The sequence below is a fragment of the Ornithorhynchus anatinus genome, chromosome 18 (genome assembly GCF_004115215.2).
Source record: "Ornithorhynchus anatinus isolate Pmale09 chromosome 18, mOrnAna1.pri.v4, whole genome shotgun sequence".
Lineage (NCBI taxonomy): Eukaryota > Metazoa > Chordata > Mammalia > Monotremata > Ornithorhynchidae > Ornithorhynchus > Ornithorhynchus anatinus.
This window is the reverse complement of record NC_041745.1, coordinates 6,342,614-6,369,842: the sequence shown is the minus strand read 5'-3', so window position 1 is coordinate 6,369,842 and position 27,229 is coordinate 6,342,614. Positions and strand designations below refer to the sequence as shown.

At 43.3% G+C, this 27,229-nt stretch overlaps 1 protein-coding gene across 4 annotated transcripts in view; it reads left to right on the top strand.

Annotated features, from left to right (window-relative positions):
- The window catches only part of DSCAM (DS cell adhesion molecule), a 515,628-nt gene that overhangs the window by 48,135 nt on the left and 440,264 nt on the right, over nt 1–27,229 (top strand). The window contains exon 1 of one of the 4 annotated variants that reach the window (XM_029046623.2): nt 22,156–22,861. The exons of the other annotated variants lie outside the window; for them this stretch is intronic. Coding sequence (XP_028902456.1) covers nt 22,819–22,861 — 43 coding nt within the window. The 5' untranslated portion in view covers nt 22,156–22,818. Of the gene's footprint in view, nt 1–22,155; nt 22,862–27,229 lie in introns of those variants that run through there. 4 annotated transcript variants of the gene reach the window in all.

Below are 27,229 nucleotides of genomic sequence, written 5' to 3'. Positions count from 1 at the left end.
GCAAATCAAGTTGGACACAGTCCCTGTCCCACTTGGGACTCACAGTCTCAGTCCCCATTTTACATATGAGGTAACTGAGACACAGAGAAGTGAAATGACTTGCCCAAAGTCACAGAGACAAGTGGCAGGGTCAGAATTAGAACCCATGACCTTCTGACTCCCAGGCCTGGGATCTATCCCATCTTTCCACTCACTGCCACAGGGGACATATCAATTCTATATTTTTTCTAGCTGCAAATGTGGATAAAATATATTTGTTCTTGGAGTGCATGGAATGAATTCTGGGTTACATAATTGAAAATTCCCAGGTGTGAGCATATCCAAATATGTTCCTAGTTATATTCTTAGTACAGAATAATCTATGTGTGGGATTTTCTCCGAGAGCTCCCCTTCTATTCTAGATTTGGATTTTCAATTCTACAGCATTTCTGTATAAGCATCTACTACCTTGCCATGAACGTGTTGAATGCTTATTCCGTAAAGATGCTGCTGATGTTTAATTTCATGAAAGTGAACTACAATACATTTAGAGAAATGAAGAGTTCCATGAAAAAGAAATTTAGGGAGGGAAAAGAGGTGAGAAGATTAAGTAGGGACTTTTTAGTAAAAATTATGAAGGGTAGAAGGAAATCTTGCCTTTAATGCATCAGAAAAAGCACCTGTAATTGGTTTATCATTTAATTATTCATATTTAACTTTTATTACCAGTTGTCTCTATTTTCTCCTTTTGCTTTCATTCTGTGTTTATTACCTATATCTGCCAGTCTCCTGGGTTAGAATGTAAGCTCCCTGAGGACAAGGACCAGGTCTTCCAATTTTTTTGTATGCTCCTAAGCAGCTAGTGCAACATGCTGTCTACTGTCTCTTTGCTGAATTGTACATTCCAAATGCATAGTACAGTGCTTTACACATAGTAAGTGCTCAATAAATACTATTGAATGAATACTGTAAACCCTTAAATACTAATGACCCAGCCATAGTTCTTGACAACAGATTCCATCAACAACTTGGCGAAATCTCCAATTTCTCCTCCCCTTCATATCCAAAGGATTACCTCTCTCCCCACCTTCAAAGCCCTAAGAAAATCATATGTCTTCCAAGATACTCCTCATTCCCTCACTGTTTTTCACCCTCCCTTCTGTGTCACTTTTTTATACTTGGTTCTGTACCCTTTAAACAGTTTGATACCCCGCCCCTATTCCACATCACTGAAGTACATATCCTTATACTCTGCCGTTTTTCTCATCTTTAATTTATTTTAATGTCCATCTCCCCCTCTAGACTGTAAGGTCTTTATTATTATTAACAAATGCCATAACAATGTTGGTATTTAAGTGCTTACTATGTGCCAGGCACCGTGCTAAGCACGGGGTAAATGCCAGTGCTTACTATGTGCTAGGCACTGTTCTTTGTGGCAAGTATTGTATCTACCAATTCTCTTATAATGTACTCTCCCAAGCACTTAATACAGTGCTCTGCACACAGTAAGTACTCAGTAAATACCACTGACTGATAATGATGGTAATATTAGTAGGAGGTGGCCTGAAGATATAGTTTTAAAGGTGAGAAATAATTGGAAAACCAGATCGAAATGAGAGAACTTGCAAAAGGCATAGAGGAGACTTAGATCATCACTTTAAAATCTTCGTCAGCCAGAAGTAAAGGGTTATAAATTTAGGATGACAGTTCTGGATGGAATTTGGATAGCCCAAGGTCCTGCCACCTACCTCCACTTGGTACATGATTAGGTTACCTCCTATCACCGAAAACACAGGCCATTCTGAGAAAGAAAGAAAAACAATAATAGATGACACAAAAAAACAGGCTTTTATTGCCCCTTTTTGACTCTACCAGCTTCCCGTAAGAAAAGTCAAGCTGCTTTCAAAGAAACAGCAACAAAACCTGGAATGAGAAGAGAGGAAGACACAGAAATAGGAAAAGTAAGATTGAGCAATTTCTTTAGAAAACCAGATGTGTTCACAATTGGTGGGTCCAGATGATTTAAAGCCTGCATTATTTAGGGAACTGACTACTTGTCATTGAGCCACTAACTGCCATTTTGAGAAATAATTGAAAATGGATGAGCTACATGGCCTAGTAAAAAGAGCATGGGCCTAGTTGGCAGAGGACCTGGTTTCTAATCCCGACTCTGCCGCTTAGCTGCTGTGTGACCTTGGGGAGGTATCTTAACTTCTCTGTGCTTGTGTCCTCATCTACAAAGTGGGGATTAAATACCTGTTCTCCCTCCAATTTAGACTGAAAGCCCCACACAGGACAGGGATTGTGTTTGACTTGCTTAGAGAAGCAGCGTGGCTTAGTGGAAAGAGCCTGGGCTTTGGAGTCAGAGGTCATGGGTTTGAATCTTGGCTTTGCCACTTGTCAGCTGTGTGACTGTGGGCAAGTCACTTCACTTCACTGGGCCTCAGTTACCACATCTGTAAAATGGGGATTAACTGTGAGCCTCATGTGGGACAACCTGATGACCCTGGATCTACCCCAGTGCTTAAAACAGTGCACTGCACATAGTAAGTGCTTAACAAATACCAACATTATCATTATTATTTAGTACACTGTTTGGTACATAGTAAGTACTTACCAAATAAAACAGTTGTTGTTGTTATATGGGGGTATCAGGAGGGAATATATTACTCATCTTTTAAACATAGGAAATGGGAAATCTGAGGAACACTGTGCCCATTTACTGAACCTCACCCCCCAAATTACTGGAAAGATATCGAGAATCACCCAACATTTTGAGCAATAATCACAGTCCTGAGAAGAACAGACTCTATCCAATGATGTAATTTTCTTTTAACAGACTATAGGCCTGGTTAAATGAAATGAAAATTACTAATTTAATAGTTCTCAACATCCACAAGGCTTTTAAATCTGTACTAATAATAATAATGGTATTTAGGGCAGCTTATGTATCAGGCACTATTGTAAAAACTGGGGTAGATACTTGTCTGCTGTGTGACTTTGTGCAAGTCATTTAACTTCTCTGTGCCTGATTCCTCAGCTGTAAAATTGGGATTGACTCTGAGCCCCATGTGGGACAGGGACTGTGTCCAACCTGATTCCCTTGTATCTACCCCAGCACTTAGAACAGTGCTTGGCACATAGTAAATGCTTACCAAATATCATTATTAATATTGTTGTTATTATACAGATAATCATCAGACAGTCTCTGTCTTACTTGGTTTCACAGATTAGTCTTTTAGACCATAAACCTGGTATGGGCAGGGATTCTCTCCCTATTGCTGAATTGTCTTCCAAATGTTTAGTACAGCAAGCACTCAAATACGATTGAATGTATGAACTAGGAGGAAGAACCGGTATTTGATACCCATTTTACAGATGGGAAATTGAGGTACCGAGAGATTAAATAAATTGCTCAAGGCCACACAGTAGGGAAATGGCAGAGCTGGGATTAGAAGCTGGATCCCGTGACTGTCGAAGAGGTAGGGGTAAGAGCTGTATAGTGTCAAGCTTGTTGCCTCTTTGGCCTCCCTTACTGTCAGCCTCCTGATTTTGGATGCATAAAATCAAGGCTGTAAGCCCCACAAATAATAAATGTGTACGTCATCAAAAGAGCACCACAGTATACCATGAAGGCTGCTGGCCAACCAGTGCTCTGGAGGCACTTGGAGTTTGGTGAGGAACTGTTACCCGGATTTAGCGCAGTAATAAAAACTGACAATAAAATGGATATAGTCCAAAGTTAGGTACCAATCTACGCCTGTGAAAAGCTCCACGAGATGGCTTTTTGCAGTAACGCAGAATTTAAAGCAGTCACCCAGTGCAGACACCCTGCACGGTGAACTAAGTGGTGAGCTCGCTGTGGGTAGGGAATGTATCCCTGTTGGTTGTGGTAATGTACTCTCCCGAGTGCTTAGCACAGTGTTTTGCGTGCAGTAAGCGCTCAATAAATACGATTGAATGAGGCAGGAACAGATTGAAAAATAGGAAACGAAGAATCCTCGATGAGTGTGTTCTCCAGAAGATCACTGGACAAAATGTGTTGACAAGAAGGCATCAAGCTTCATAGCAATGTCTCCATCAGGGGCGGTGGTTGAGCCAGTTGGTTTCTCAAACAGTAGTTGTCATCCATGCCATCTACAACTCATATTTAACTTAAGATATGGAGACATGATGGCCCCCAGTCGGGTTCTAGAATACGGTCAGATCACCGATATTGAGGCAGGAGTCAAAAGTATTTACTGAACGAGTACTGTGTGCAGAGCACTCTCACCACTTGGGAGAGTCCAGTAGCACAGAGAAGATAGACTCAGTCCCTGCCCTCAAATCCCTGCAGTCATTATAGCATGGCCTTCCTGAGTGGGACATCAATCAGTGGGGTGTCTTTTTTTGAGTTCTTACTGTGTGCAGAGCACTAACGAACGCTCAGGGTAGGCATGATTCCTACCCAAAAGGAGCTTCAGTCTCTGGAGGGGGGCTTGAGAGGAATGTGATATTCAAGCGGCGACTACAAGATGATCAGTAATGGAGTGTGTGGAAGCAGAAAGAGCAGGACAAAAATGTAAAGGTTCAGGATAGTCCCAAGCCCTGTGGGAGAGCGGCAGCAGCGAGACACCTGCCTTGGCATGCGTCAATCAGGAGGACTATTGAGTTTTATGAGCAGAACCATTGGTAAGGTTGGAATACCGGAATGCAGATTTGAAAAGGTTGGCGGGGTCAAAAACAGCAGCCCAACAAAGGACATTCTCTTTGTGCACACAGTGTGGAACGAAATGCCTGTCATGCATCGACTTTCCTCGCCGCCCCTGGCCCACCCGCATATCGAACACCCCACACCTTCAGTCGTGTCATCTTCACAACAGTCAAAGACGTTCACTTGGATACCCCTCAAATGGCTCTCAATGGAACGAACAAGAAATGCGTCCCTAGTTTTTTCTTTGGGATTTTTCCAATAATTTCCAACATCCTAACTGTGGATTCTGTCCACTGTCACTTTAAGGCAGCTTCGTGCTGCAAGTGTCAGAGCCATGTGATAGGGTTAATATTTTCCTCTGCTCTGCTCAGAGGCAGAGAAGGTTAGCAGAGGGATCAATGTGATTAAAGCTGTAGGAGAGAAAAGATGTGCCTGTCTGCCCGCTTGCTGCCTGGATGTGGTGGGTGAAGAGTGGTGGATTTGGAACCTGATTTCTGCCGGTTTTTTGGGGGTGCCCGTTGCCAGGGATGATCGTTTGCTTGTGTTTGAGGATATTTTCACCTGTGGACCTGCCTCTGCAAACCTGCTGGTATCTCCCTGATCTAACAGCACACCTGGGCTTAAAGCACCCGCCTCCCTCTCTCCTCTAGCTGCATCTTTCTGAAACAGAAAGCCAGTAAGCAAGTGTCAGTGGAGCACAGGAGCGAAAAGGGAGACAGATCACTCGCTTTAAAGGACAATCAGACACACAGAGGCATTTTCCAAGCAGCTCCCAGCAAAATAAGCTGGACTGATCTTCTTCTCAGCTTGCAGCTTTAACCTTGCAGTTGACAAATAGGGAAACAGAAAGCAAAGGAAGAGTGGAAAAGCCAAGCACATAGCTGGGAGAATAGAAAGGAGCAGGGGCATGTGGATATTGGCTATCTTCTTCTTCCAGAGCATCTTGAATGGTGAGCGGCAGAATTCTTAGTTCATTATTTTCTTTTGTAAAAATCTCCTGAAATTGTTTTTATACCAAATTCACTCCTCAGTCTTGCTTTATTGAGGTGGGCGGGGGTGGGGGGACTATAGAGGCATTGAACAGTAATCTTTTACATCTGTTTGCCACATAAGGTGGTAGTTATTACCCATAGAAATCCCTCTCCTTTTTCAAAGTATCGATCAGTTGTATTTATTGGGCATGTATTATGTGCAGAGCATTGTACTGAGCACTTGAGAGAGTACAATATGATAAAATTAACATTCCCTGCTCATAGTGGTAGCTTTCCCTAAGAATCTGTATCACTCAAAGTCTCCATTCTGCCTATCTTTGCTGCCCGTGGAGCGAGGACGAGGCTAAAGCGAGGGGAGGTGGAGAGATGGCTGCGCCTGACTTTCTACCAAAAGGCCTGGAGAAATCAAGGCTCAGGGTAAGCTCAGCCTTAGGTTCCAGGATAGGCTGAAATGAGTGCTCAGAGACCCGGGAGAGCCCAGCGGTGGGCAGACCTGAACACAGAGGTGGGAGGAGAGAACGGAGGCTAGGGAGAAGGATATGGAAGAGAAGGGTAAGAGAGGATATGGGGGGTTGAAGGAAAGTGGAGGAAGGGGAGTAGGAGGAAAGGATGAGGACCAGCAAAGATAAAGGATAATGGGATGTGGATTCAAGGAAAAATAATGATGGTATTTGTTTAGCGCTTAGCACGCGCCAAGCACTGTTCAGAGCCCTGAAGTCGTGGGACTGGAAGGAGAGATTGGAAGAGAAAAACCACACGAGAGGATGGAGAGGGTGGAGGAAAAAGAGGTGTGGGATGGTGTGCATGGAGAGCCAGGAAGATGACCAAGTGGCTGAAAAGGAGAATGAAGCTGGGAGAAAAGGGGAGATGGGTGGTAGAGTGAGGACAAGAGAGTCTGGGAGAGGAACCCAAGAGGAGAAGGGTAATTCAGAGAAAGTTAGTCATATTTATTGAGCTCTTACTCCGTGCAGAGCACTGTAGTAAGCTCTTGGGAGAGAACGATAAAACAAACGGACACATTCCCTGTCTGCAATGTTCTTACGGTCTAGAGGAGCTTAGCAGGAGACAGGGTGGACTAAGAGGAGAAGAATAAGATAAGCAGATAAAAGGGAGAGGGCATCCAGAGTGGACGACGAGGGCATTCGGAAGGTGAGCAAAGAACAGAAACGGAGAAACTCTAAAATTTCCTTCTGGGGAGGCAGTTAGTTGGTATTTTAACAGCTCTTCAATATAATTCAGTGAATTCATGAAAGTCTTCCTTTATTCCCCCAACTATTGCCCCCCAAAACTTTCTTGTCCTATGTCTGAGCTAAATCTTAAATTTCTAAATTGTGGTAAAAAGTGCACACTTACCAGTAGAATATAGCAATTTGATTTGCATTCACTCCACTGTTGGATTTAATTTAAAGACAACATCCGTGGAGTCTTGGCATAAGAAGAAAAGTGTGGGTTTGTTCGAGCATATGGTGAAGTCAGGCAATAGTAATTATTACAAAAAGGAGGAGAGAAATATGTTAAATTGACTATTTTTGTCAAGTTCCCTCTATGATTATTTATTGGCGACGAAAGTACCCAGTGATGCATAATGTGCGTAGGCATAAAAATCTTTTTTATCTCAAAACATTAAGGAAAACATCCAAAGAAACTATTTCAAATTTTAGAATATTAACACTTTGCCTCTTTTACATGTAAAATATCCCTTGGAATTGAGTCTCTAGATTTTTTTTTTTCCCCACTTCTAATTACTGGGTGTGAATTTGGGGCGATGGTGTGACTGAATGGTCTTGGCTTGAGTTTGGGATTAGATCAGGAGGCCGCTTCACCTGAAAATTGATCCTGGACATCGCCAGCTCTGTCCTAGCTGGTGACCCAGGTGAGGTGAGGAATGGTTATCATTATCAGTGGCCTTAAATTGTGTGAATTCTTAAATTTTTTTTCCAGTTTTTCATTTGATTCAGGTAAAACGCTATGAATGCGATAGGCCAGAGCCCATCCCATGCGGGGAAAATGAGATCTGGGAAAGTGCCCAGGCAGGGCAGCTGGAGTTACTGTGGAACCCTGCCAAGCTTGGGAGAATGTAATGTCTGGAAACTCCGGGCGCAGCTTCCTCAGCTCCGAGCAGGAGCAGATGATGCTTCAGGGAGCAGAAAGTGGAGGAAAAAGTGGGTGGTGACCCTCAGGGAAGGGAGTTTGCTGAGGAAGGAAATTGCTTCCTCGGGGGAACATTAACCTGGTCCCACAGGTTGGGACAGTCAAACCAAAGCTTGGTATGACCCAGGTGGCGTGCACATTGGATTAGTGCCGGCTGGCTCTCCTTGGACTGAAAAATGTAGTTTTCAAGAACCACCATGGTCTGAAATTATTTGTTGGACATTGGAATTAATTTTGCTTTTAGGGGCAGTGTTAGAAATGGAGGCTTAGTCCTTGATGCAAAGTCATATATCCTGTTTTTACCCACTTTCCCTAGGTTTGTCTTTTCAATCCGTTATAGATGAGGAGTATAGCTACAAGGAATTATCTGTATCAGTTGGAAAGGTTTCATGATTGGATAGCTGATTTTTTACTCCATTCGTTTGTATTCATTGAGCACTTATGTTGTGCAAAGTACTCTATTATGCACTTGGGAAAATACAGTATAACAAACTGACACATTCCCTGCCCACAGTGAGCTTACAGTGTCGAGTGGGAGACGGACAATATAAATACATAAATTTAAAGTGTAAAGTGGATGTGTTGGTCCTCCCTGACTCTGTCTGAAGGTAGATACAAGGTAATCATGTTGGACACAGTCCCTGTCCCACATGGGGCTCACATTCTCGATCCCCATTTTACAGATGAGGTAACTGAGGCACAGAGAAGCAAAGTGACTTGCTCAAGGTCATGCAGCAGAAAAGTGGCAGAGCCAGGATTAGAACCCACAACCTCCAACCCCCAAGCCCAGGCTCTTGGCACTGTGCCATGTCGCTTAGTGCTCTCTTCCCCCAGACCCTGGCGTCAGTTCCCTTCTTTTGCCCCACCACCCACTCCCTTGCAATGAAGGAGGCTAGTGAAGTCAAAACTCTTGTAGCATCCTTGATTGAGGACTGAGGATTGCCCGGGTCCCCACCAGGAAGATTTATACGCAGCAAAAAGCAGAACTATTCAGGGATGCTCTGCCCACCTACCGGGGAGAGGGTCAGAAAAGCCTAGAAATTGCTTGCTTCACTCCATTCAGGCCGGCAGAGGACCACAACCACTCTCCCTCGGTTCTGCTGCAGTACGTGTATTCCCTAGGCGCTCTGGTTTAGAATCCCGTTAAGACGTTAGGAGAGGTCAGTCTATAACCTTAGCCTGTCCCGATTCAGTATTCCCTGGAAGCAGCGTGCGTGCGTGTCCGTGAATGCACAAAGCATCAGGCAAGGTGAGTGTCACGGCACAAGCTCTCCTGAATGCGGGGTTTGTCGAGAACACAACCCCCGTGTTCTAGGAGGATGGAGCAGACCGCTCTGTCATGCAGAAAGAAAAGGAAAACTACCGATACAAAGGAAATAACCAAAGCCGAGGCACGAGCGGCACCCGGCACTGTGGAGAGCAAAAACAGCAGCACGGCAAAGAGCGAGCCTTAGGTGAAAACAGTGTGGATGGTTCTGTCGGCCCTGCGTCGGTGTTTGCGGGCCACCCCGCTACGTATGGAGAAAATCACCTTGTCAGTAGTGTCATCTTCGAACACAAAGGCGGATTTGTGTCACAATCCGTGGCGTGACTTTCCCGCTGGGTTATTCAAGTAACAGTACACTGGGTAAATAAGCATGCGAGTAATACTGTACCTTGTAAATAGCAGAAGCCCCAGCCGTTTCACGGCGGAAGTGAGAGGGGATGAGAGCAAAGCAGTGCCCTCTGCTAAGATGGTGGACGGCGAGATGGCGTTCCTTGGTCTCCGACAACAGCACCCCGCGCGCCTGCCGGCCCTTTCACGATGAGGGCCGTGGTCTGAGAGACCAGGAAAGAGGGTGCTGGGCTCAGTTCGTGACCACTGGAAAACTGAGTTGACAGTGGAAGGCTGTAATAATTATGGAATTTATTAAACACTATGGATAGAGCAAATACTTGCAAAGATGATTTAAATATGTTGATCAATTAATGGTCTTTAATGAGTACTTAGGAGAATCGTACAAGATTCCCTTCCCGTTAGACTGCGAGTCCGCTGTAGGGCAGGGTCTGACCGGGTTTTCCTGAACATACTCCAGTGCTTAGTTACAGTCTGGGCAAATAGTAAGCACTTAACAGATACTGGTATTATTATTATTATTGTTGTTATGATTATTATCTGCCTTTCCATTTTACTCCTTCCTTTACTGTCACCTGCAGTTTCAGCACTGTTGAACACCCAGAGCTCGGAGGCTACAAGGTGAATGCGGCACTTTTGCGTGTGTTTAGTGTCCCTGTGGGCCACTGGGATTTTGCACTCACAGGACTGAAAATACACACAAAAATAGAGAGGCTTGGTGGTTGGCACACTTTCCCCCCTGGTTTTGCAGCTGCAATGACCTTGGCGTGCCCAGGTTCACCTCTAAGTTGTAAGCTCCTTCGATCCAGGCAGGATATCTACTCGGGAAGCAGTGTGGCCTACCGGACAGAGCACCGGCCTGGAAATCAGAAGGACCTGGGTTCTAATCCCGGCTCTGCCATTCTGCTGTGTGACCTTGGGCAAGTCAATGAATGAATGAAAAGTCACTTAACTTCTCTGTGCCTTAGTTACCTCATCTGTAAAATAGGGATTAAGGCTGTGAGCCCTACCTGAGGCATGGACTGTATCCGACCTGATTCGCTTGTATCTACCCCAGTGCTTAGAACAGTGCTTGGCACAGAGTAAGCGCATAACGAGTACCATTATTGTAACCCGGGTCTTCTGTCTTGTACCTTGCCCATGTCAGAAAATGATCTGGGGTCAGAAGGGAGGGAAAAATGTGACCTTGAGTTTCTTTGCCAACAGTGTTCATCCTGGAAGGAGGGAGAACTGATGAAAAACGACCAGCCCAGAAATTGTTTTTCTATATTTGAAAGGCTACCCTGGGCTACTGTTTCTATTTTTAATCAGCGCCCTGAATGGTAAAATGCAGTAGACTCTCTATAATATACCAAGTTCTCTAGGGCCCCTGGTGTCGTAATTGGACTGGATTCCCAGGATAAAGTGCTGAAGGGACCCAAGTCAACAAAGGTAGGAAGAGGCTTTTGGGGATTGTTTGTTAATCACTTCTCACGTGCCAATGTCTAATTGGAGATATCATAAATCCCCAAATCGCCAGATTTCCAAGGGTAAAAGTCTGTTTGAAAGCAAAATGTCTCTTCTTAATAGGTACGTGCACCTGCCAAGCATGTGTGGCAGGTGCTGTTTTTCTTCGCTAATTATTTTGATTATTGTTTCAACTTTGCCCTTTGCTATGGCAGCCTCAAGATGCAAGCAAAATAAAAGAGCAGAAATAAAGTTCCAGTGCTAAGGCTGCTTTCAAGACAACACCAACAAGTTGCAGAAAAAAACGTTATAACCTCAGCAAGGCGCCTCATCTGGGATCTCGTCGTTGACCACGAAAGCTAGTCGAGCAGCCCTCTGTCGGGTCAGACCTAGTGTGAGATACAAAGACGTAGGGATGTGCTATTCGAATTTCAAGAACAGCAAGTCGGGGGAACTATTAATAGAACTTTGAGAAGAAATGGTATTAATAACACAGGTTGAATAGAGAGAAATGCAAGATGGTTCACTCAGGGACAGAAAAACCAAAACAAATATCACAATTTCAGGTTGGGCCAGACTGGATAGACCACAGAAAGATTTGGGGGGCAGTCCAAGTAGAACCCAATTTAAATAGGAGTCAGTCAAAGGTATTTGAGTGCCTGGGAGGGTAAACTACAACAGAGTAGGTCGATGTGAGGTCCGTCCAGGAGCAGCCACCAAGAAAATTCCAAAATATTATGGAAGCCAACATGAACATGGGAGGTATCAACAGAAATATTCCATATTGGTACCACATTTTCCTCTTTAGTGGTCAGATCCCTGTTTGATACAAGCTCCAGTTTTGGTCGCGACGTTTAAAAGAGGATGTGATAGCACTGCCTACAGTCAGTCAATCAGTGGTGTTTATTGAGTGTTATGTGCAGAGCACTGTACTAAACACGTGGAGAGTACATTACAATAAAATCGGTAGACTTGATCCCGGACCTCATGAAAGCAGTGGGGTCTCGTGGATGGAGTGCAGACCTGGGAGGCAGAGGACCTGGGTTCTAATCCCAGTGCCTATACTTGTCTCCTGTGTGATCTTGGGCAAGTCACTTAACTTCTCTGTGCCTATTAACTCATCTGTAAAATGGGGATTAAAGCTGTAAGACCTATCTGGGACAGGGACTATGTCCAACCTGATTAACTTGTGTCTACCCCAGTTCGAAGTCCAGTGCCTGGCACATAGAGCTTAACAAATACCATCATTTTTGTAAAAAAGGAACTTACACTCTAGTGGGGGAGGCAGATGTTAAAATAAGTTTTTGGTAGCGGGAATGGCAGAATATAAGGATATGTGCTTGAGTGCTGTGGAGCAGGGGTGAGTATCAAAGTGCTTAAGGTGTACCCAGCCAGGCGCATTGTCAATTGAGAAGCGTGGGCGAATAGGAGAAATGAGGGCTTAGCCAGGGAAGGCCTCTTTTCTCTTGGAAGGGAAAGTAGTGGACAGTCAAATGTGAAGGGTGAGAGAATTTCATGCCGAAGTGGAGGACTTGGGCCAGGGGTCGGTGGCGAGCCCGGATTAGAGATTGAGATACACTGAGTAGGTGGATGTTAGAGAAGCCAAGTGTGCGGGCTAGGTTGTAGTAGATTAGCGACATTAGGTAGGAAAGGGAGAAGTGATTGAGTGGCTTCAAGCCAGCGATAAGGCATTTCTATCTGATGCGGAAATGGGTGGGTGACCATTGGAGGTTCTTGGCTGAACAGTTTTTTAGAAAAACGATCAGGGCAGCAAAGTGAAGTACGGAGTGGGGAGAGACTGGAGGCAGGGAGGTCAGTGAGAACGCAGTAGTTAAGGCGATCTAAGCTAAATGCTTGGATAAGCCTGGTAGCCATTTGGAAGGAGAGGAAGGGCTGGATTCTCAAGATGCTGCCGAGGTAGAACCGCCAGGATTTGGTGACGGATTGAATAGGTGGTAGAATGGAAGACCTGACTTGAGGATGGTGCCTAGGTTCTGGATTGGTGAGACAGGGAGGATGGTGGTGTTTACTAATCAGTCACTTGTTAATCGAGAGCCTCCTCTGTGCAGAGCACTGAACTAGAGCCCTTGGGAGCATACAAGAGAATTAGTAGACTTGATCCCGGCACTCAAGCATCTTAAGATCTAGCGGGAGAGACGCATGGCAGTAAATTACAGATAAGAGGATGTATAAAGCTATCAACAGAAGTGCGATAAGGTAGGCGGGCGGGCATGAGTAGCCAATGCCTAAGAGACGAGGCAGGGCTGGAGTGACTGTCTGGGGACACAGGGAGAGGAATGAGATTAGAGAAGCAGCATGGCTCAGTGGAAAGAGTCTGGGCTCGGGAGGCAAAGGTCATGGGTTAGAATCCTGGCTCTGCCACTCATCAGTTGTGTGACTGTGGGCAAGTCACTTCACTTCTCTATGCCTGTTACCTCATCTGTAACATGGGATTAAGACTTTGAGCCCCACGTGGGACAACCTGATTACCCTGTATCTTCCCCAGCGCTTAGAACAGTGCTCTGCACATAGTAAGCGCTTAAATACCAACATTATTAACAAATACCATAATTATATTTATCATTATTATTACCATAATCTCATATCTCCCCCGATGCTTAGAACAGTGCCTAATAATAATAATAATGCTGGTATTTGTTAAGCGCTTACTATGTGCAGAGCACTGTTCTAAGCGCTGGGGTAGACACGGGAATCAGGTTGTCCCACGTGGGGCTCACAGTCTTAATCCCCATTTTACAGATGAGGGAACTGAGGTACAGAGAAGTGAAGTGACTTGCCCACAGTCACACAGCTGACAAGTGGCAGAGCTGGGATTCGAACTCATGAGCCCTGACTCCAAAGCCCGTGCTCTTTCCACTGCGCCACGGTGCTTCTCGCCCATAGTGCTTAACAAATACCATTACAAAAAAACCCAGGAGGTGCTCAGTAATTACCATTGATTAGTTGATCGAAGGCCTTACTCAATACTGGCACTGTAAGATCACCAACCATGACGCCCTGGAATACAGTCAGCTCCCCGCCATGGAAGCAGTGATGCCCATAACAACTCAGCTAGATGGGACATGGGGTAATGTGGCTCAGTGGCAAGAGCCCGGGCTTGGGAGTCGGAGGTCATGGGTTTGAATCCCCGCTCTGCCACTCATCAGCTGGGAGACTGTGGGCAAGCCACTTAATAATAATAATAATAATAATAATGTTGGTATTTGTTAAGCGCTTACTATGGGCCGAGCCTTGTTCTAAGTGCTGGGGTAGACACAGGGGAACCAGATTGTCCCACGTGGGGCTCACAGTCTTAATCCCTATTTTACAGATGAGGTAACTGAGGCACAGAGAAGTTAAGTGACTTGCCCACAGTCACACAGCTGACAAGTGGCAGAGCTGGGATTCGAACCCATGACCTCTGACTCCCAAGCCCGGGCTCTTTCCACTGAGCCACGCTGCTTCTCCAACTTCTCTGTGCCTCAGTTACCTCATCTTTAAAATGGGGATGAAGACTGTGAGCCTTATGTGGGACAACCTGATTACCCTGTATCTACCCCAGTGCTTAGAACAGTGCTCTGCACATAGTAAGCGCTTAAGAAATACCAACATTATTATTATTAATATTAAAAATTGAGGACTGCAAGATACTCCCCACTTCTTCTAAACCCACTGCCACACCTCCCTCTCCCCCCCCCCCCCCCCCCCCCCCCCCCCCCCCCCCCCCCCCGCCCGGGGATCATCTTGATCAGGAACCTTTGCTAAACTAATTAGTAAAAAGCTTCGAGTCTCCTCCTTCAGTGTGTAATCTCTTGCAGAGCCCTGACAGGGGAGTATGCAGTTCTTCTAGTAGATTTGCAAACAGTTTTCCAACAGTTCCAACAGGAGCTCATCTCCTAATCTGATCAGCAAATTGTGCTTTGAATACAGTCTGCCGGGCCAGGGTTTTCTGTTCATCTCAAACCTTTGGGGGAAACTCACCCTCCTTGTGATTATTCAAAGATGCCAGCCAGCTAACCCTGCCTCTTAAGTAACTAAGCACTTTTGATTAATCATCACCTCCATTTCCCCCGTGCTTGATTTTAAAAAAAAAAAAAAAAGCTGTTCCTAATATGTATTCTTGTGGGTGCTTATAAAAATACGTATATCCAAAGGCTTCCTTTGTCCTTCACTTTAAAATACATGGCTATTGATGCTGATCTTTGGCAATACGTAAGTGTGCCTAAAAATGAAATGCAGATATTCTTATTGGGAGGCAGCATGGCCTAGTAGAAAGAGCCTGGGAGTCTTAGGACCTGGGTTCTATTGTCAGATCTGCCACTTGTCTGAGTGACCTTGGGTAAGTCACTTCACTTATCTGTGCCTTAGTTTCCTCATCTGTGAAATGAGGATTCAATACCTGTTCTCCCTCCTTCTTAGAATTATGGGTTTCATGTGGGGCCAGGACTGTGTCCGACTCGATTAACTTGTACCTTCCCCGTGCTTCAGAACAGTGCTCGACACATAGTAAGCACTAAGCAAGTAGTGTTGTTGTTGTTTTCATTATTATTGTTAGTAGCTTAGCCTAAGCATGTGGAAACCTTTTCCTTTGGTTTGTGGAACAACCATCAGGTCTGTTGAAGTGTCACTGCCCAGCTCAGATAAGAATCAACCATGTGCCCAATTCGTTGTGGGCAGGGAATTTGTCCGTTTCTTGTTGTATTGTACTCTCCCCAGTGCTTAGTACAGTATTCCACACATAGTAAGCTCTCAATAAATACAATTGAATGAACGACAAGTTGAGCGAGGGACTCTTTGGGGAAGTTTGTATGAATTGGGGAGGGCATGGTTATGGCTTTTCCCACAATGATCAACACTCCACTGACTTTACCTCCCCCTTCCCTCAATCACCCACTTCCAGTTTCCTCCCCAATCTACTACAATAATAATAGTAATCGATGAAATAATGGTATTACACGTTTACTCTGGTGCCGACCACTAGGTTAGCTACGAAATAATCAGGTGGGGTGCAGTCCCTGTCCCCCTTGGGACTCAGTCTCAGTAGGGAGGAGTAGTAATTAATCCCCATTTTACAAATGAGCCAGTTGAGGTACAGAGAATTTACGTGACTTGCCCAAGGTCACCAGGCAGGCCAGTGGAGGAAACAGGATTAGAACCCAGGTATTCCGACTCCCAGACCGGGGCTCTTTCCACCAGACCATGCAGCTTCCTTGGAAACATTTGCTCTCCCCACCCTTCTGCCAATTTCTCCTTCCATTTCCACTCTGAGGATTGCCAGTTCCCTGGTGATAATCTTTCAGGTAGTCTCACTACAGCGTATAGACCCCGGTGGTATCCGTGACTACTTCCTAGACTCAAGTTCTTGTTGACAACTTTACTTAAATGTAGACTTTGATTTGCCTTCCACACTGGCAAGCTAAGAAAATACGGCTTTGCCCCTTTTGAACGTAGCTGACACCCAAGGTAGTTATGGCTCAGTGTCGACACAGAGGGAAGGTTTTGAGTGGGGTCCCAGAGGATTGATCCTGGTACTCTTCTGTTGCCTAGTGACCTGAAAAAAGCAATCAAGGGAACACTCTTGAAATTTGCACTTGGGTGAGATGGCTAACACGGAGGGAGAGAGAGGATTAAAACTCAAAATGAACAAGACAAATTGGGAAATATTACTATAATACAGGGGAAAATTCAACAGAGATCTTGTATCTTACCCAGCGCTTAGCCTAGTATTTGGCAAATGGTAAGCTCTTAAGCCCCATCGCTATCGTTTTTACTCCGAGAAGTGAATTTAGTCACAGTTTTTAGCATTCATGTATGTGCCTACTTTATTTTTGACCTCTCAAGTTGTAAATTATTTTGTTTGCCTCCTCCATTAGACTGCAGGCTCCTTGTAGGCGGGGAACCTGTAGGCGGGGAAGTATTTTGTACTTCCCAAGAGCCTGGTCTAGAGCACTGCCTCAAATGGGTATCAAGAAATGCTACTTGTATTTGTCCTGCATGAAAAAAGTAAGATGAGGAAGAACTAGTCCAGTGCCAATAGAACTGAAGACGTAAATCAAACTTCATTACAATGTGATGATGTCAAATACAAAATGATTAGCTCAAACATGTTTGCTGCCCCACAATCTAGCAGGTGAGGCAGACACAAAAATAAATGATAGATTGGATGAAGTAATTCTATATGGAAGATATACATTATACATAGTGAATACTTAAGCCTTCAAATTCTCCTGGACTGTAAGCCTGTGGGTGGGGATCATATCTATCAACTTTGTATTGTATTTTCATAAGCACATAGTACAGTGCTCTATACACAGTAAGTTCTCAATTATTACCATTAATTGATGAATGCTTTTGCTGGAAGGATGAAGAAGCAGAGTGGCCTAGTGGGAAAAGCACAGGCCAGGGGGTCAGGAGACCTGGGTTGCAATTCCGGCTCTGCCAAATACCAGCTATGTGACTTTGTGCAAATTACTTAACTTTTTGGCGCCTCAGTTTTCTCAACTGAAAAATGGGGATTAACTACCTCTTCTCCCCTTGTTTAAACTCCCAAGTGAGACAGGGACTGTGTCTGATCCGATTGTATTTTATGTATCTCGGTGTTCAGAATAGTGCTTGGCAAACAGCACTTCACAAATACCCTAATAATAATTGTTAGTATCATACTCATTATGTATGGATTTTGAGAACCTTACAAGAAGAAATAAATTAACATAGGAAAAACATGGGTTGGACACGAAGATCTTAAGACCATAAACACTGCTGTTGCTAGGTTGCACGGATGATTCTTAGGATTCTGTCTCTCATATGGGCAATAAGGAAGCCTGTGGAATCATATTATGGTAGCTTTAATGCAAATCCACATGGTTAGGATGTACCATGTTGGTTTCAGGTTAATTAAATCCTGGAATGGGCTTCCACTGGAGACTGAGGTTCCACTCTTCCCACTACTATTTTCTGGTCTGTTGACTTAGCCATTCACCTGTCTGGAGATAGATGGCTGGACCAGATGACCTCTTCAGGTTCCTTTTAGCTTTATGATTGGATTTTTCTGTGATTGCTAATTAATACCCTTCAGGTTGACTGTTTGCCACTCTCATTCCCAGCAGTCCATGGCTGTTTTCCATCTTTTTGAAGTTGTACTTTGAAGGACCCTCAAATAATGTTGCCTGATCGCTTTGCTTGCATCTGCTTCTGGTCTCATTAAATATCCCAGGTTTGACTATTCAGCTAGCTGAGCTCACATCCACAATTTCAAATACAAAGACTAGGCAAACCTTATACCATAAATGTACACCCAGTTCTCCCATAACACACAAGTAATGGTATTGACTGAAAACTCACTGGGTGCAATGCGTTGTAATAATTGGGAAAGTACAACAGAAGCTTGGTACATGATCCCTGCCCATAACAGCCTACACCCCAAGATGTACACAAGAATATTTGCAAATGGTGAAATCAGAACCCAGAGGTAAGGACATCTGACACTGTAGTTTCCATCCCATGAATGACACCTGCAGAGAAGCAACATGACCTAGTGAATAGAGCATGGGCCTGGGAGTCGGAAGGATTTGGGTTCTAATCCCATTTTCGCCACTTATCAGCTTTGTGACCTTGGGCAAATGACTTCACTTCTCTGTGTCTCCGTTCCCTCATCTGTCAAATGAGGATTAAGACTGTGAGTCCCATTTGGGGCATGGATTGTGTCCAACCTGACTATATTGTATCTACCTCAGTGCATAGTACAGTATCTGGCAAACATAGTATGTGCTTAACAAATACCATTAACTGTGCACGTGGGCAAAACTACTTGTAACACATCATCGTGCTACGTACAGACAGGCTAGTATTGGCGGACAGACATTTCCTAATCCCACAGAGGCTTGTTCTGGCACAACCGATTGTATTTTGAGAGCCATGGGGAATAACAGCTGGGAGAGATGGAAGAGAGTTATGAGGATGATCACACAGCTCCAGCTGAAGGAGCAGCAATTGTTAACCTACCCTATCATGTGAGCTGGGTGCTTGTTTCAGGAAGTTTCTTCTCACATGGTCCTTATTCACAAGTCATAGTTCCTCCCTGACTAAATCAGAAGGCAAGATGGTGATTGCTAGGTCTATGGATTTGGAGTAGTTCTGGGTTCTGCATATCTGGATAGGTTTCTGTGGAGCGGCAAAAATATCTTGTCATCCATCCTAAGCACATGACCTGGAACTATGGCAGCAAATATGCTTCGCTGATGCTCCTTCCTCCACCCTCCTCGCCTCTCTGCTTCTTCTCATTCCTTTTCTCTCCCTCCCCCTTTCCTTTCCTTGTTCTTATGGAAAATAGGAAGGGTGGTGTTTGAATAGTTTCATCGTTTCAACAAGGTTTAGTTGTTCAAACACTCAGTACTGTACTTTGCCCTTGTCCGGCACTCAATAAATAGCATTGAATTTCCCCACAAAAATCTATTTGGGTTTCTTTCTCATTAAAAATTTGGGAGAGGGAGAGGTAGCTCTTTAATAGCTATCCAAGAATATTCCCTTTTAAATTTGATTTCCCTGATCCCCACCCATCTTGAATTTTGAATTGTGTTGAAATAGCATACCCAAGCAGGGCTTTACATAGTCAAATCACCCAGGGCATTGAGGCCTGTAATCACTCTGGCCTGAACAATCTGGAAGTCAAAGTGTATTTCTCAGGCTTTGAATTACCCAGAAATATGTGTCTAGCCCCTGAGTGCTAATTATGGTAATGGATCTTTATGTGAACAAAGGGAAGAAACACATCAAAAAAGCAATGTTCAGAAGCACATATGGGATGAGAATTTTCTCCCTCCTTGGAAAAATTTACGGGGAGCATTTGGGAGCTATCGGCTGTCTTCTCCTTGGGTTTGGAATTCTATTCATCAAAAGATCCAAAGATGAAAAGTTGATCAGACTGGTTAATTTTGATTGGCTGAGAGGGCGTCGATGGCATTGCAGAGGGGGAATCTATCTGATTACATGGGCCTGGCCCCCTTCTCTGCTCCCTGTTAGCATCCTGCCAGTTGTGGCCTACCCTTGCCATAACCCCTTTTGAGTCCTTTTACTTGGGTCATGACTTTGTCCTTTTATTCCTTTTATGTTCCTCTTCCTTGGTTGATTCCTAATTGAATATAATATGTATTTCGTTGTATGTTCACTTATTTCATCAGCTGCTTAGTGTTGCTGTGCTTGCACGGATCGTCAAATTATTCTTTTTTCTTTTGACTTTTATTCTTTGTATACATTTCTGGCCTATATTCCCAATAAAATCGGAAGCTCCAAGAGAGCAGGGAATGTGCATCTTGTTACTGATCTATTCTCTCAAGAGTTGAGTACCTAGCACTCACTAATGGCCATTGATTGGCTTATCAGAGAAGAGCTCTTTACATTATAAACTTCTCACTAGAATGGTAACTCCTTAAGGGCAGTGATTGTCTACTGACTTTTGTATTGTATTCTACCAAGTGCTTAGTACAATGTTCTGAACACAGGAAGTGCTCAATAAATACCATTGATTTCAGTCCCATTTGGAAGTATTTGCTGCCCTGCTTTTCACAGCCTTCAGCTCCTTCCCGGGTCTTAAAAACTCCTTGCCCTTCATTAGGTGACTTTGTGGTATTCATTTGGGGAGAGAAGTTTGGGATTTAGTGATAGTGAAACCTCCCCAGTTTGGGGGGCGGGGTAGGGGAGAGAAGAGAGAGAGAGAATGAGAATGAATATGCCTGTCCTTTGCTCACAGTTCACCTTTGGAGAGTCCCCCTGAAAAATTCTGGCTCCTTGGGGGTTTCCCTGATAGCCCCTACAAGAGTTTACCTCCTGCCAGGCAAGGGAGAGGAAAATGATTCTTTAGTCATATTTCCCCTCCACCCATTCCCTCTTTCTCTCCTCCCAGGTCTGATTTCCGTTATGCAGATCAAATATGGTGGGGGGCATATGCTTTCACCCACTCTACCTCCCCCTTAGAAGAGGGGTGCATGTGCATCTTGGAACCATTTTAATATGCATTAGCTTGTCTGCTCCTTGAGGGCAGGGGCTCTATTGTCTAATATTATACTCTCTCAAGTGCTTAGTACAGTGCTTTACATACCCTAGTTAATAATAGTAATAACTCTGATATTGGCTAAGTGTTTAATCTGTGCTAAGCACTAGGGTAGCCACAAGATATTCAGGTCTTGATTCTATTTATTGCTCTTGATTCTATTTATTGCTCTTGTTCTTGTCTGTCCGTCTCCCCCGATTAGACTGTAAGCCCGTCAAAGGGCAGGGACTGTCTCTATCTGTTACTGATTTGTACATTCCAAGTGCTTAGTACAGTGCTCTGCACATAGTAAGCGCTCAATAAGTACTATTGAAAGGTCAGACATAATCCCTATCCCTCGAGGTGCTCACGGTCTTACTGAGGAGGAGGGAGAACAGGAGCTCAGCAAATACTGTTGATTTGTGATTGATCTGTGTCACAGGAGCAAAAACTGGAACCCCCCGAAAGCAGCTAACCACAGTGAGTTAGATCTGGTGACAAGCTGGAGCTGAAGGAAGTGGAATTTAATTGTATTTCACCTACTTCACTAGTACTCACTGTAGTAGTAAAGTTTTATCCTGTCATACCTATGACCTTTTGAATGCGGGCAAATATTTCATAGACATTTTAACAGTTACCCATTGCTCTCCTGCTGTTTTATATTGTGAAAGAGAGGCCTCCTCCTTTTTGGGAGAATTGTGAGTTCTTTTAAATTCATCAGCAAAAGTAACCCTGGTTTAGTTTTGTTGGTTTTTTTTGGGTTTTTTTTCCCATTGTCCAGTTGGCAATATCAGCTATTTACTTTTTCCACTGAAATGTTTCAAGTTAATTAAAAGCAGCCCTAGCATGATGGAAAGTATTATATTGGCAGATGATATGAGGGGAGAGACTGATATTTCCCCTTAGAGATATGAAGTACTGTATCCATCCCTGATGAACAGATCAATGAGTATTATTTATTATCTCCTGGGGTCAGAACTCTGTGCTAAACACTGGGGAGAATACAGTATCGACGGTAGACCCGAACTCTGCCTGCAGATTTAAAAATGTTCATTTGGTTGTGGATGTTCACGAAGTTGGCAATTTTCTGTGTCCTTCTTCTTTGAGGTTGTGACCTTCCAGAAGCATCCCCCTTGTCCCCTCCCACCAGCACACAGCAGCCAGGAAAGGAATTTCCTTCAGAAATCTGCAGTTGAGAAAAATGACTGGAGCCTATGTGACATTCTTCTCCGTCTCACCGGGATGTTGGATGTGCTTTCTCCCCTCTGATTTTGCCCCCTCTTCTGCTGTGGTGACTCCCTACTGCTGCTTTAAGACTGCAGAGTGCTACAATTGTCGGAAGCGTGTGAGATAGGGTTAATACTTTCCTCTGCTCTGCTCAGAGGCAGAGAAGGTTAGCAGAGGGATCAATGTGATTAAAGCTGTAGGAGAGAAAAGATGTGCCTGTCTGCCCGCTTGCTGCCTGGATGTGGTGGGTGAAGAGTGGTGGATTTGGAACCTGATTTCTGCCGGTTTTTTGGGGGTGCCCGTTGCCAGGGATGATCGTTTGCTTGTGTTTGAGGATATTTTCACCTGTGGACCTGCCTCTGCAAACCTGCTGGTATCTCCCTGATCTAACAGCACACCTGGGCTTAAAGCACCCGCCTCCCTCTCTCCTCTAGCTGCATCTTTCTGAAACAGAAAGCCAGTAAGCAAGTGTCAGTGGAGCACAGGAGCGAAAAGGGAGACAGATCACTCGCTTTAAAGGACAATCAGACACACAGAGGCATTTTCCAAGCAGCTCCCAGCAAAATAAGCTGGACTGATCTTCTTCTCAGCTTGCAGCTTTAACCTTGCAGTTGACAAATAGGGAAACAGAAAGCAAAGGAAGAGTGGAAAAGCCAAGCACATAGCTGGGAGAATAGAAAGGAGCAGGGGCATGTGGATATTGGCTATCTTCTTCTTCCAGAGCATCTTGAATGGTGAGCAATGTAATATTTTAGTCTGTGATTCATTTCAATTCCTTCTAATTGGCAAGGGTGACCTAGGGAACTGGACGATTTTCATGCTTTTTTTTTTTTGCGTTTAAATCTTTGCTTCGTTTGTAAAAGCAGGGGTGTGTGTGTGTGTGTGGTGGGGAGAAGTGGGGGGAGGGAGAAAAGGGTCTGAAGTGTGTGTGGGGGGGAGGGAATTGTCCTGCAATCATTTAAACTAGCTTTACCTAGCAAAGTGACATCCCATAGCCTAACTACATTAGTAGGTAGCTATCTCATTCAGAATAAATCTAAGCCTGAGAGAAAAATAGATGGGGGAAATATACTTCCTGTACAAATTAAAACCAAAGGGGAGATAAATCAAATGATGTGGGTGAATGTAATGGATTAAAATTGAAGCTGTTCTTTCTTAAATCTTTATATTTTTCACCTTTAAAAAAAATTGTGTTAGCATTGTGGCATCATTTAATTCTCTCATCCTAATAAAGCCTTTGTAAAAAAAAAAAAAAATCTATATATTCCATTTCTCTCCCTCTCTTCAGCGGGGTGCTACTATGTCTTCCTCACACTCATTTATGGAAAAATATGCACTGATAACCATTACATCATCTGAAATGTTGAAGAAAATTTTCAGGCATTTATAAAGTTGGAGAAATTAAATAGCAGAGATGTAAATGGAACCCTTTGTCTTTGAACATTTCCACTTAATCCAACATTTTGAAGGGTTTTCTTTATAAGAATTTTAATAGTTCTTTCTATTTAACTAGTCACACACAATTAACGTGTATACTGTATCTTAAGTTGTGTATCATGACATTAATAGGAGCATGGCTGTGAAAGGCTTTTCCTCACCTACAGCAAGGGGAGAAAATTTCCATCCTTTGGCAAGGCTAGGGAACAGCTCCAATGTTATTTGCCCATGTCAAATTTCTGCACACGGTTCTGCCCAAAATATATTATACTGCCAGTTAAGATGGAACAATTAGGCACGATATGCAAATCAGCCAGAAGTGAAGCTAGAAAAATATTGCCCCTGTGAGAGAACGAGAAGCAAAAAAAGTCAGATTTTCCTGGAAGATTCAAGAATGAAGCCTTCTAACCACTGGAAGGAGGATGTACGCAGGATGAGAGAATATTCCCTTTCCCTTGTAGAAACAGTGGATGGAAAATCATGCCAAGATAAGGCCCGGCTGGGTGACACTGTCCTAAAGTCAAAAGGAATGAGCAATAAAATAATGTCAAAAGGGAAATGGAGGCGTAAGTGAAAGAAGCTGGAATATCCTGGCCGTTGCACTATCTCCCCAAACTTTTATTTTGAAATTTTCCCAGCAGTGAAGCATTGCAACAAGTGCTGGCGTTACATCTTGGTTTTTCCCAGGGGGCACCATTCCTTTTCTGTATCCTCTGTGGGAATTCTTGGGGAACGTATTTGCTTACACAATGAAGTGTCGTGGAAGTTATTTCTTTACTGCTGTTCAATTGATGTGAATTTAGCCAGAATATTAAAATAAGATCTGATTGCAAGTCCTTGTTAGGAAGTGCATTTGCCAGTAAATTCCTAACCAAATTCCACATAAATTACTCAAATTAAGGGTCACCCAAATATGTGTGTATATAAAAAAGTGTGTGTGTATGTATACACATTTGTATATATTGTATATATTTGTGTGTATATATGTATATAGTGTGCATATATATATATATATATTTTTTCAAGAATATGCATCAATTTTCCCCTACTAGCAATAGAGCCAGTGGCTTTTCTTCAGTTTCAACAGGAATAATTTAGGATTAACAATCAAACATGGAAGAATTTTATTTTTTTAAATTTAGAATCAGAGAGGTCCTATCCATGAGTGTATATTTTTTCTGAATCAGCATGTAAATATATTGGAAATTCTATACCATTCAAACCTTAGAATTTCTTAAATTCATTTTGTAGGAATACATATTTTGGTATACAGTATAGGGTACATCAAATTCTAGATACATGAATATCCACTTGCCTTTGTGTGTATGTGTTTATATTTTTTCCTGTATGTAGTCCCGTACTTCATCTTTCTTAAGATCCCTTTTTTTTAAGATATTGATCAGCACAATGATCAGTGTCTTAAGGCCTTCAGCTATATTATCCATCCCAAGGCATATTCAGCAAATACAAATGGATTTTATATACTGGGCTGCCCTTTCATTTACAGTCTGCCAGGAGGCAATATATCTATCTTATATGAATGTGGCACTCTCTTTATATGATGAGACCTAAAAAAACTAACTATTGAGGTTTCAACTATCTGACCTGCTTTGCAGAACCCTCTAATGGATACTGCTAACACTGTAATATACATGGGAACATACTCTATATCTTAGGGTCAAACCAAAAAGAAAAAAGAGAGTCCTGTGTGATGTATAGGCTACTCATTGGACATCATTGGGAAAAAGGAAAATAAATATTTCCAATCTCTGTAAATATCAACTATGTTCATTCAGTTGAATTTGAGTGCTTACTGGGTACAAAGCACTGTACTAAACGCTTGGAAAATACAGTACAGTAATGAGGAGAGGCAATCCCTGCCCACAATGGGCTCACAGTTTAAAGAGGGAGACAGACATCAATATAAATAAATAGAATTATAGATATATACATATATATGTAAGTGCTGTGGGGTGGGAAGAAGGGGAAGTGAGTCAGGGTAATGCCGAAGGGAGTCTGGGGCTGAGGAAAAGTGGGGCTTAGTCTGGGAAGGCCTCTTGTTACTCCCAAGTGTTTAGTGCAGTGCTTTGTGCTCAGTCAGTACCACTGATTGATTCATTTATTGTTTTAATTACTTGAATATTTAACTTCTGAAGTGGCATGGCTATCTTCTAGACCCCAAACTCCAAAGGCTGTTAGTTTGATGATTAATGCTCTTTTTCTTAAAGTCTGACCTAGCATATTATTTGTGTTTTGTTAAAACCAGGCGTTCATTCAATAGTATTTATTGAGCACTTACTATGTGCAGAGCACTGTGCTAAGTGCTTGGAATGTACAATTCAGCAAAGAGACAGTAGACAGAGTGTTGCACTAGCTACTTAGCATACAAAAAAAAATTGGAAGACCTGGTCCTTGTCCTCAGGGAGCTTACCTTCTAACCCAGGAGAATGGCAGATATGGGTAATATAGAATGAAAGCAAAAGGAGAAATGAGGTGATATGTACATAAAATTATTTTGAGGCAGAGGATACATAGCCTTTAATAGTTCCCCCTTGTCGCTATCTACTAGCCAGTAGAGGCATCATTTCTGGACAGCGTGGTCAGGTTTTAGGGCAAAGGCCTAGAACCAGAGACTCTTTAGTTTTGTGTGACCTTGAACTAATCAATCCCCTCTCAGGTGATCCATCCATCCTTATTGAAACATAGCAATTAAGCTTTTGGAATGTTATGAATCAGAGCTGCAATTGCAGAGTAAGGAAAAATTCTCCCAGCTCCGGCTATCTTAATATAATGAATCATTCTCATAACGATATTTTATATCCAATACTGATTTTTTGGTTCACCTGTAAAGTACATTTCAGTGGGGTTATGTGCCATTTTATGGCAAATTACTATAGATAGGCAACTGACTAACTGGCTAGTATCTGTTTAGCAGGACTCCTGACCCTTGGAACAGAATGCTCTGATTCAGAGGATTCTCACTTGGATTATGCTGGGCCATAGGCCTGGGGAGAAATTGGCTAGTGGTGAAAGAGCTCTTGGCTTGGGCCGTTGAGGGGGGTGGGGAAGGGGAGGATGTGCTAAGTCTCAAGTCATCAAGCTCATCTGGTAGAGAATGAAAAAGTGTGTATCCAGCAGAGATCTTGCTATTTTATTTTCTCAATACAATGAGCCCCTAAGGTAAGCCTTTCACTGCGTAACGATCTGATTTTGAAGTTCCCTCTTCCCAAATTTCATTTTCTTTTAACTTAACCACTGACAAGGACTTCAAAAAGATGTCATATATACCAGCAATGAATACCCAAGTTCAGGTGTACTAGGCTACTAAACTTTAATTTTGGAAGGTCATGAATTTATGCCAGAATTTGAAGTCTAGGTTATATTTTTGGCTTTCTAGATTTACGAATCGTCTACAGCCTAGGAGGAAGGAATATACTTATCTTGCTTCTCTTCTTTTCATTCCTCTTTACTGTAGGCAACTCCCGTGTTGCCATGGTTCATTGCTACTTCACTGAACTCAATGAATAACAAGGTAGAACTGAAACAGAACATCATGTTGGTTATGAAAAAATTCCACTAAAAAAAAGACCATCTGAATCCTTAATGTATGGATCTTAAAGTGAACATATCTGTTGTTCTGATTGCTGTGTGTGTGTGTGTCTGTA